Below are 10,752 nucleotides of genomic sequence, written 5' to 3'. Positions count from 1 at the left end.
TTATTGCTACCATTAACTTGACGTTTACCACCGACACTACCTCTGCGAGTTCTTTTCTTAGCAGATATTTTAAGGGCGATAAGTCTATGCCATACCTGGGGGCAGACCGTGTAGTGCAGGCATGAGAATTTTCAGTTTAAAAACTGAATTCAGTTTTTTTTATAGTCAAAATTTCCGCAACTTTATTTAATTTCAGCCTGTTTTTGGTACTTTTTGCCCAATTTCACGCGCATTTTCAGTTTTTTCAGTTTTTTTTAGGAAAGTGCAGTCTCATGCCTGGTAGTGATCGTGATTAAGATCAAGCAGTTGGTTACGATCGTATCTAAGACCAGAGTCAACAAGAGGGATTTGTTTACCATGTTGAAATTCATGATCATGTTCATCAATGGGGCTTGTAGGCCCTGGATTGGGCTGAATGTCACCAGCACTTAAAAGTCTATATTGAAAAGTGGAACTGGAATTGCTGTAATAGGGGATTCTTACTCCCAGAAAATGACCAAATTCGAAGAATTGTTTGACCGGCGGAGTGGTGGAGATTATGATTTCAGCACCCGTTGTAATACCCAGCCATAGCCAAACACCAAACCAGAGAGCAGTTATTCTTGAGAGGGCACTCTATTCACGTGGTTTCTTTTCCAACGCTAAAAGATCACAAATTTTGGTGGTTTGCAAATGAAAAGTGTCCGCACTATCGATTGATTACGTAACTGTTATGAATAATTTATTAGTTTTTCAATGCAATCGCCTCGACCCATTAGTACGTATTATTTGTATTATCAAAGTATTTGGAATAACAATCCAGTGAGTTCAATGAACTATGCCCTAATACCGATGGAGTTTCAATGGCGTCTTCTCTCCATACACAGATGAACAAATACAATAGAAGAAGGTCAGCACATAATGCAATCGCATCGACCCATTAGTACATATTATCTGTATTACCAAAGTACTTGGAATAACAATCCGGTGAGTGCAATGAACTACGCCCTAATACCGATGGAGTTTCAATGGCGTTCTTCTCTCCATACACAGATGAACAAATATATACAATAGAAGAAGGTCAGCACATATGACCTGCTTTAATGACATGTTATATGAGTTGTACAAAAAGCTCAATATCGAAAAGATAAGTATTCATTTGTGCATATGGTCTGCACATTGAACATGCAAAAAATAAGTCAATATAATTTAAACAAGAAGTGGGATTTTGACATACTATAAAAACATGAAATAAAACGACTAATAAATTCTGCCATCATGGCGTCAGGTCAATGGTTCATTATATCGCGTATGTTTCTTTTAATTCATTAATATTCGAGACCAATTTTGCTACCCATTTATATGTACACAGGCGGATCTGGTTAAACAACAGATTCTGGTTTTCCAGTGCACGGGGCCGCCAGGGTGATACTAATTTAATGCTTTTAAAAGGTATTTCTAGTATAATGGCTCTCCATACACAAATGAACAAACACAATAGAGGGGTCATTCTGCCATGCTTCAGGAGAAGTGTCACCCATCTGACCAAACATAGCTACAAGGCCAATTGATTTTGTTGAATGGCCTGTCATGTCATCATGGTCATGATGCACAGCACTTGATACAGCTGATTGAACACAAGGTCTTGTCATAGCTAACCATGGTGTGATGTGTACTCACTGTAGTGATGATGATAGCTGATGTTGAGCTAAAGAGAATTGTAAAATTTCCATCTTCCACAGTCTCAAAAAATCACAAAACTTGACCAAAAGAGGCACTGGTGCAAGTAGAATTGACAGTAGTAAACTCATCTGGTAAAACAACACAAAACATCACCAAACTGGAACATAAGGAGAGCAGGTCAGGAGCAGCACAGCGCTCACTTCTTTACTCAAAAAACCCCATAAATAACATGGCTGAAAAAGACGGCCCATGGTCTTGGGTTGTCCTTTGTGGAGTAACTTTTATGTTCTTTTTGGAGAATGGTACAATGAAGGCATTCAGTGTGCTACTACCAGACCTACAGGAGCAACTCTCAAGTCAAACTTGGATTATTGGTTCTTGCATATCGATAATGACTGGATGGGGTTGCCTACTAGGTGAGCTATATTCTCCAGCAAAAGAAATCATAAGAAAACACTCCAAATCATGGGATGATTAGGGGCTGTGCAATAATTATGAGATTATTATAAAATTTCCGAATGGCCCGCCAAAAATCGCTTGCCCCCCACCTCGCCTCGGCCTGCCAAATAATCTTTGCCTCCCCCTTACATATGCCAAATTTTTTGGATCCCAATTTGCAAACCTTATAGGGCCTATGGTCTAAATATAATTATGCTGCGAGCGCAGCGAGCAGGAAAATTTGCATATTAAAGCGTTTCCGTAATGTTTTCCGAAGCCTTGTTAGAGCGTTTATTTAAAACGCACCCCATGAATGTGTGCCAAAAATCGCTTCCCCCCCCCCTTTCGGCCTGCCAAAAAATTCTTGCCCCCCCAATTATACCCTCCCCGGGACCCTCCCCCACGTCTCATAATTATTGCACAGCCCCTTAGCAAAAGTACCTGTCTTTCGCTTAATCAGTTTGACTGACCAAATTTGAATCCAATATTATACATTCATTTGATTATGATAGAAGTAGCATTATGGTACATTAGAACAACTTTAAACCACAGGTGGCCAACAGGCGGCCTGCAAACCAAATGCGACTGGTAACGATGTCAAATGCTTACAAATAATCTCATGAATATATAAAATAAAAATTCCTTTAAAAAAGGAATGGGGCGCCCAATGTGAGCTTGGACGTGATATGGTGAATTCCATGGTGTGTAGATTTGGTGTTATAATGATTTTTCTAGGGAAGAGTAGATTCAGTAGAAGATGATCAAATGCAAGAGAAATGTGTTTGATTGGGGAAGGTGTTCTGACAATCCAAATATAAACTTAGTCCACCTCAAATGACCTGTAACAATTTGTGATTGACATTACTTAATTCACCTCGGATGACTTTGATCTGACATTCAACATTTTCGCGCTTACACCAATCATATCCATAACAATTTAACTCTTACAACTTCCTGTCAACTCTCTAATTTAAAACTCTAAATTTCTGTCTGTTTGCCTTTTCTGTCTTGTACCATTTAGTACACTACAGTTTGTTACAATTATTAAGATAAGCAAACATTGCTGGGTAGATAACAGGATTTAGTTATTTACTTAATCCAATCATGGAGGTAGTAGCTAGTACTACCTCCATGATCCAATCATGGCATTAACGTCAATTTTGGTCTTCTGTGTTTTAAAATACAACAATGTAGAACATGTATAATTAGTATGCCGTGTTGTTTGCATACAGTTTGCCGCCCAATTGTGCCACCATATTGCAACTTTGGCAATAACCGCTATATAGATTCTATGGTAATTAGCAAACAAAAGCCATCAGTTTAAGAGGCCTCGTTAATTGATCTTATCGCTATGGACCACAAGAGTCTCATCCCAATGGCATAGTCCAATAACCTCAATTACATAATCATAGTGCAAAATTTGACCTCAAGTTGCAGAGTATGAGTTTGTGTACCCAAATTTTCAAAGGATGAATGTACAAATGTATTAGGGTTTAAGAACTGTTCCCATGATAGATGAGCATGTTGTGGATCCTAGTGTATGGTCAAATGTCACCGTCTATCGGGTTCTAAGGCACACAGTAAACTGGTTGAACGCATACAAAGGTCAGGATTTATTTGGTGTTTTTATAAGTCCTAATTTTGTATTTTAAACAAAGAATATACGCTCACCATTTTATCCCATGCATATCAGAAAACAATAATAAAATAAAATCCAAGCAAATTGTGGTTTTATTTCTGAGCTGGGCATAATTTTAGCAAAACAATTGCGAAGTCAATCTAGCAAGAGTGAAATTAGAAGCTTTTCACAAAGTCATGCCTATATGGTGGCGCCTCCGTAGAGTGCGCCCCAACAAAGCTATAGTAATTACAATGTATGTACAATGTATATGGCCTGTCAAACTGTCTGCAGGGTTGCCAAACCCGCGATTTGGTAGCCCAATTGGGCGACTTTTGAAGATTTTTCCCGCGACTTTTGACAATTTCCTGTCCCATAGAAACCAAAAAAAAAAAAAAAAAATTGGGCGACTTTTCAACTTTAGCTCCCGCAACTTCCGATAGTTTCCTGCCCCATAGAAACCAATGGTAAAGAGAAAAATTGGGCGACTTTTCGATTATGTGCCCATTTTTGCATTTTTCTCAAAAATTATAGCGCATTGGTGACAAGTAAGGTCGTGTTCTCACTACAGACATGGGGTCTCGTACCTAGGTCCGAGTCTACATACAAGTGGACTCAGTCCACATTGATTTCACGTTCTCACTAGCACCAAAATGCTGATGTAGGATCGACTCCACTTACCCGGATGTTATAATATCAAGCACTTCGAGGCATGGCCATGACGTCACAAATTCTGTTGCAATGCATGTTTTGAGCCGAATTCACAGCACAAATCAAACTTTACGATAGTAGACTATCAATTTTAGCTAATTTTGAAAGATCATGTTTTATTTACAGGCCCTGATATATTTCTTCAATCTATGAATATGTTATTTTGTTATATGTATTTGGAAAGATCTGAAATAAACAGCTCTAAAAACTGTTATTTTATATTGGGCCTATCGTGTAAAATCAGAGAAATACATCGGGTTGTTTAATATTTCTGATTTTGGTCAAACACGCCGATTCACACATAACACAACCTTTATTTTACATCAAAATACTATTTTTGATTGGTAATTTTAACTCAGTCTAGCAAAATGTACACCTCAAAAGCGATTCATATTAAACCTGAATATCCTTTTGTACTATCCAATAAAGCCCAATGTCTTTTTGTTTAATTCTGAAACTGGATAAAATCTGTATCTTGCCGCGATGCCGTTGTTTTCACAATGCATGAGAAGCATGCTGCTCATCAAACTACGGCAAGCATCTCGAACGAACGCCGTGTATGTTCCCCTTGACTTTCCGCCGAAAAAATAAATGTTGTAAATTACATGAAATAAAGCCTGTATAAATTTGTTCTATAATACCAGCTATGAATTTTTAAGTTGAAAATGCATATGTTTAAATTTTATCATGGAAAATTATATAATGTAGACATGTAGTATATATGCCTATAGTACAACGACGGCCGTCAAGGTTGTGCATTTCGGTATAAGTGGATCGAGTCCACTTGTAAACGCGTTCTCACTATGCTGTTTGATACCACGTCCTAGGTGAGACTACCTCAATGAGGTGGTCTCGATGCTACATCCTGGATGTAGGATCGAAACCACTTATTTCGCGTTCTCACTATGCTTGGAAGTGGACTCGATGTAGGATCGAGTCCACGTCCTGGTATCAAACAGGCATAGTGAGAACGCGCACTAAGATATGTATATTATAGGGGCAAAGACTACAACTACTGCACTGAAAATTCAGCAACTCAAGGCAAGTAGTTATTGATTTATTGATCAAATATTGGTTTCCCTCATTTTTGACTGTAACTCCACAACTGTTGTCTGTGCTGAAATAAAATTTCCAGTGCAGTAGTTGCAGTCCTTGCCCTCTATAATATACATATTTTACTTGTCACCAATGCCCTATAATTTTTGAGAAAAATGCAAAAATAGGCACAAAATTGGGCAGGGGTGTAGTGCCCCCTTAATAAACCTAAAGATGGCTAATGATGATTTTTGACAAATTTGGTAAAAAGCATGAGCAGCACCCTATCCAGTGTACTACAGAGAATTGCCTTTCAATGACACTACGTGGTCTTTGACCCCATGCCACTATGGCCTCAACCCTATGGCATAGTCCAATAACCTCAATTAAACAATCATAGTACAAAATTTGACCTCATGTTAAAGAGTATGATTGTTTGTACCCAAATTTTCAAAGGTCATTCAATGAATGTGCAAATGTATTGGGGTTCAAGAACCGTGCCCCTGATAGATGAGCATGTTGTGAATCCTAGTGTGTGTAAACCACAGAATTAGAGAAGGAGAACCGGGACTCCCTATATCGCCACGTACAATCGCGCCGTCAGCTATGGGGAGAAAATTGGGGGTATTCGGGTCCTTGCCGACGGTGCGCGGAGACGAACGAAAACAATTCTGCGTTTCATATGAAGCGTCTTGGTACTCGCGTACAGGTCGCATAAAGTGCGTCTCTCAAACGCGCCCATCATCCATGGCGCTTGCATGAAAACGAATATGCCTCGGCGCATTCGAGGGAAACCGAATACCCCAATTTTTGCTCCATGCCTGTATCAAGATGGCGGTTGAGTCCTGGTTCTCTGGTTTTAATTCTGTGGTGTAAACACACTCTTATAGAACGTCACCATCTGAATCATCATTTTGATCAAATTCATTTCTTAGTATGACCACAGATACTCATGACAGAAATCATATTACACTTACACATATGTGACCATCCAGCACAACTGAGCCCTGAAGTCGCCAATCATCATTTTTGAGATATTCAACCAAAATATTCTGCTTGAAATTAGCTTTAAAATGATGTATATCATATCTATAGTACTTGACATTTAAGTAGTGAAAAATCAATAAAACAGTCAATAAATGTTTTGGAGGGATATAGGGGGTTCATGACCTCTGAGTCTACGATCCCGTCTACGATCCATGCAGTTCTGACTTCACAGGTCAAGAGTCGTCAAATCGATCAACGAACTGGATCATTCTGCTGAAGGTTGTAGTAATAACAACCAAAAATTTCAGGTGAGCAACTTTATGTGTTGTGAACAAAATTTTAATTACACAGCCGTGACGTTAGTCACGGCTGTGTCTTTTTTCTTACAGGTTCTTGCACAGCCGCCATCGGCGCTGTGCATTCTTTTTACCGCGTTCTTCTTTCTTCTTCTTCTTCTTCTTTCTTCTGTCAACATCATGTTAATCAGCCATCGTAGCCACATGCGTTCAGCCATGTTGATCAAAGTTGGTCACTAGGACCATTGAGTGGTGCCACAACTGTCACATGATCATTTCCGGTCAAAGGTTATTCACTTCCGGTCAGTGGCCAAAAACGTGATTTTCACTAAAAATGCTTCTCCTTCCACATTTTACATAGCACCATGACGTCACTTGCACACATGCATCGCCTATCACCAGTGTCTAAAAGTCCTTCAGAGAATTGGGATCAAAGGTCATTAAGGGGTCACTTTCGGTAAAAGTATGAAAAATTTGTAAAAAGTATTAAAAAAATCACTGTCTTTACAAATTACATAGCAGAGAGTCGCCATTAGCACATATGCATCCCTACTAGCCAGGGTCTTTAGGATGCCTACAGTTTTGGGGTCAAAGGTCATTAAGGGGTTACTTCCGGTCAAAAACCAAAATTATCAAAAATGTTTAAAAAATTTTTATCTCAAAATGTAAACAGACCAGAGTACGGTAATATAATCATCATCAGGGTTCGAAATTTTGGTTGTCCGGTTGCCGGGACAACTAAAAAAGTCGCCGGACAACCAAAAATACTGATTCGGTTGTCCGCCGGACAACCATAAATCTAGCAAAAAGTCACATTGGTAGGCCTACAGACAACCAAAAACTTAGACGGACAACGAGAAATTGTAATCTGGTTGTCCGTGGGACAACTCATTTATTTTTCCTAAATTCGATCACTGATCATCATACATGAATTAGTTTTACCTGATGTGTGCATGGTATTTTTATTTTGGGGGTCAAAGGTCATTAAGGGGTCACTTCCTGTTTTTAGTTAAATATTTTCAAGAATTTTTATCCCAACAACTAAACATAGTATAATTTGTTAATTAAAATTAGAACAATGCATTTTGTCGGTGTACATAAGGTTTTTTTTCCATTGAGGTCAAAGGTCATAAAGGGGGTCAAAAGGTCAATCATAAATTTAAAAAAAATTAAAATCCATGTATAAGTTCCGATTAAGCTGAAATTCACCAGGAATATTCCTTATGACATCCTAAGCACTATGTAATATTTTTGCGGGGTCAAAGGTAATTAAGGGATCACTTCCGGTTCTCACAGATTGGGTCATAACTCATTTGTCACTGCTGGCTGTGCATCCTCGCGGTCGCAGGCGAACGCAATCAGATCTCATTCTTTCTTTCTTTCTGCCGACCATTACATTTGCTCTAGCACTCACATGCTTACACTGATTTGGACCTAATTTGGTCACAACCATCATTGACCATGCCCCTACATGTCACATGAAACTCGTGGGGTCAAAGGTCACGCTGGGGTCATAGGGGTCAAAAACGTGATTTCAACTCAAAATGCTTCTTCTCCTACAGATTACGTATGACGGTGACACCACTTGCACACATGCATTGTTATTATCTAGTGTCTAGTCTATGGGGTCCTCACAGATTTGAGGTTAAAGGTCATTAAGGGGTCACTTCCGGTATAAAACGAAAAACCTTGAAATTTTTTTATTTGCTAAGAAAAACATATTCAGTAACGGTATGTTCACATATAAATTGTAGTTACCCTGTGTATATGTGGTATTTTTTAATTTAGGGTCAAAGGTCATTAAGGGGCCACTTCCGGTATAAAACGAAATATCTTTAAAATGCTTCTTCCGATCTGGAAAGCGTACGAGACAGTGACACCACTTGCACACATGCATTGTTATTACCCAGTGTCTATGGGGTCCTCACAGATTTGGGGTCAAAGGTCATTAAGGGGTCACTTCGGTATAAAAGCGAAAAACCTTTAAAATGCCCCTTCTGCCACAAAAACATAGGACAGTAACGGTATGTTCACACATGAACTGTGGTTACCAAATTCATATGTGGTATTTTTTAATTTGGGGTCAAAAGGTCATTAAGGGGTCACTTCGGTCTGAGGCGAAGAACCTTTAAAATGCCCTTCTGCCACATAGCAAGGTGGTGCCACGTGCACCCATGCATTGACATTAGCCAATGTCTATTGGCGTTTTCATATATTTTGGGGTCAAAGGTCATTAGGGGTCATAACACGGCTGTGTTCGTGGTCTTAGACCACAGCTAAGTCTAGTTCTCATTCATTTTGAATACTCTCAAATCTAGGTATGTTTGCAAGTTATTTGAAGAGCAGGTTTGGGGTTCGACTCTGCATCATGTTTTGTGGATTGGTATCAAGCACTGGTCTGATAGTTTGTGCATATGCAACTAATGTATACCTTCTACTTCTTGGTATCATTTTAACAGGTAAGTCCCAACTCATGTTCGCATAAGCGTGCGTCACACAGTGTCATCGCCCCGATATCTTCATGACAGAAATCGCCATGGTAGGTTGAATCCACAGCCACACATGGCCATTTTGTTCCGACCTTTGAGACGCATAATGAGCTGAGGGACATCTGACTAAGGCTACTGACAATAGCCTGGTAATGGACCTCTCTGTGTGTGAGTGAGCATGTATACACCATGAGGTCAATCTGCTTTAAGACTGCCTCCACGAATGAGTGCAGCTAGCCTATGCTGCGCTATAGTTCAGCACATATAAAATCAGAATTGTTGTCAATTTTGAGTTCAAGACGCACGGTTCTTTCTCAAGACACAAGCTAATGACTATCATATCCGTTCAACACATAAATTCAAGTGCAAGGAACAAAATGTGGTTTCTTTAGACTAATGTAAGTATTAACCGGGCGATGTCAGTGTGCGTCTGCCATGCATTAAAGCAACACACAACTAGTGAAAGTGCTGTGCCCAACTACGTGCACTCCATTCTATATCAATACATGGTGTTATGAGTATATTTTTTTGCCTCTATGTCCAATAAACTTTAGTAGGTGATATCATAAAGCTTGTGCTCCCTTCAAGAGTGCCGCTCAGCACCGACCAATGCTTTGACACAAAATCAACCAATCAGACTATCAGTTTGTTGTTATGAATATCAGACAATTAAATCAGCCAATTAGAACCTCACTTCTGTATTTACGCTGTGCACGCTTTTCTGCCAGAGAACTGTAGTGGGTATGGGTTAGTGGTGTTTGTGTGGACAAAGAGAGAGAGAGAGATTTTTTTTCTCTCAACTGTGACAATAAATTTTTGTCTTGTATTTTTTTTTCAATCCTTCCAGGTTTCATGTATCTTCAAGAAAACATTGCTTTAGGAATAGTTCCTGAATATTTTGACAAATACTACAATCTTGCAGTCAATATCTACGGTTTTGGATCAGGTCTAGCTGTTGTAGTTTACCCTTTGCTAGTGCAGATGGCTCAAGACCACTATGGATGGCATGGTGCTCTGCTCTTACTCGGTGCACTGACCACGCATTCTTTAATTTTTGGTGCCCTCATAAAACACAACAAAGCCGAAAAGAGCTTATCTATACCACTTATCAGAGATAATCCACAAAGAGAAATTGACAAAACAAATTTCATATTAAATCTGAAATTTCTGACATCTATTCTGAAGAGATGTGACGCAAATTTGCTCACAGATCCCTCCTTTATTTTCCGAGTTGTACTGCCTGGTATTGCTAACTTGGTTACACGGTTTCAGGATGGTTAATTTACATAGTATCATTTGCTTTATCGGTTGGAGCCACAAGAGCAGAAGCTTCCTTGGTAGCCACAACTGGAGGTATTGGCCTGATGACCATCCGACTTGCGCTGCCATTTCTGAATTCAATTATGACATACAGACAACTATTGTATGCCTCTTCAATCACAATGGCCGCAAGTTTGGCACTGATGACTTTATTTCAAAGTATACCTATGCTTAGCGTCATGTCCATGATATTTTG

At 39.3% G+C, this 10,752-nt stretch overlaps 1 protein-coding gene across 1 annotated transcript; it reads left to right on the top strand.

Moving 5' to 3' along the window:
- The first annotated feature begins 1,571 nt into the window (after positions 1 to 1,571).
- Positions 1,572 to 10,517, top strand: LOC140172015 (monocarboxylate transporter 7-like). Its single transcript, XM_072195362.1, has 3 exons — positions 1,572 to 2,078; positions 9,066 to 9,206; positions 10,084 to 10,517. Exons 1-3 carry the CDS (start codon positions 1,892 to 1,894, stop codon positions 10,515 to 10,517), a joined length of 762 nt encoding a protein of 253 aa, XP_072051463.1. The 5' UTR covers positions 1,572 to 1,891.
- The last annotated feature ends 235 nt before the right edge of the window (positions 10,518 to 10,752 follow it).

This window comes from Amphiura filiformis, chromosome 15 (assembly GCF_039555335.1).
Source record: "Amphiura filiformis chromosome 15, Afil_fr2py, whole genome shotgun sequence".
NCBI lineage: Eukaryota > Metazoa > Echinodermata > Ophiuroidea > Amphilepidida > Amphiuridae > Amphiura > Amphiura filiformis.
This window is presented reverse-complemented; position numbering and strand designations above follow the sequence as displayed.

Coding starts and splice junctions, on each gene's coding strand:
- LOC140172015 (XM_072195362.1), top strand. CDS start 1,892: ATGGCTGAAAAAGACGGCCCATGGTCTTGGGTTGTCCTTTGTGGAGTA. Junction 2,079..9,065: donor TGGATGGGGTTGCCTACTAG/GTGAGCTATATT, acceptor TCTCAAATCTAG/GTATGTTTGCAAGTTATTTG. Junction 9,207..10,083: donor TCTTGGTATCATTTTAACAG/GTAAGTCCCAAC, acceptor CAATCCTTCCAG/GTTTCATGTATCTTCAAGAA.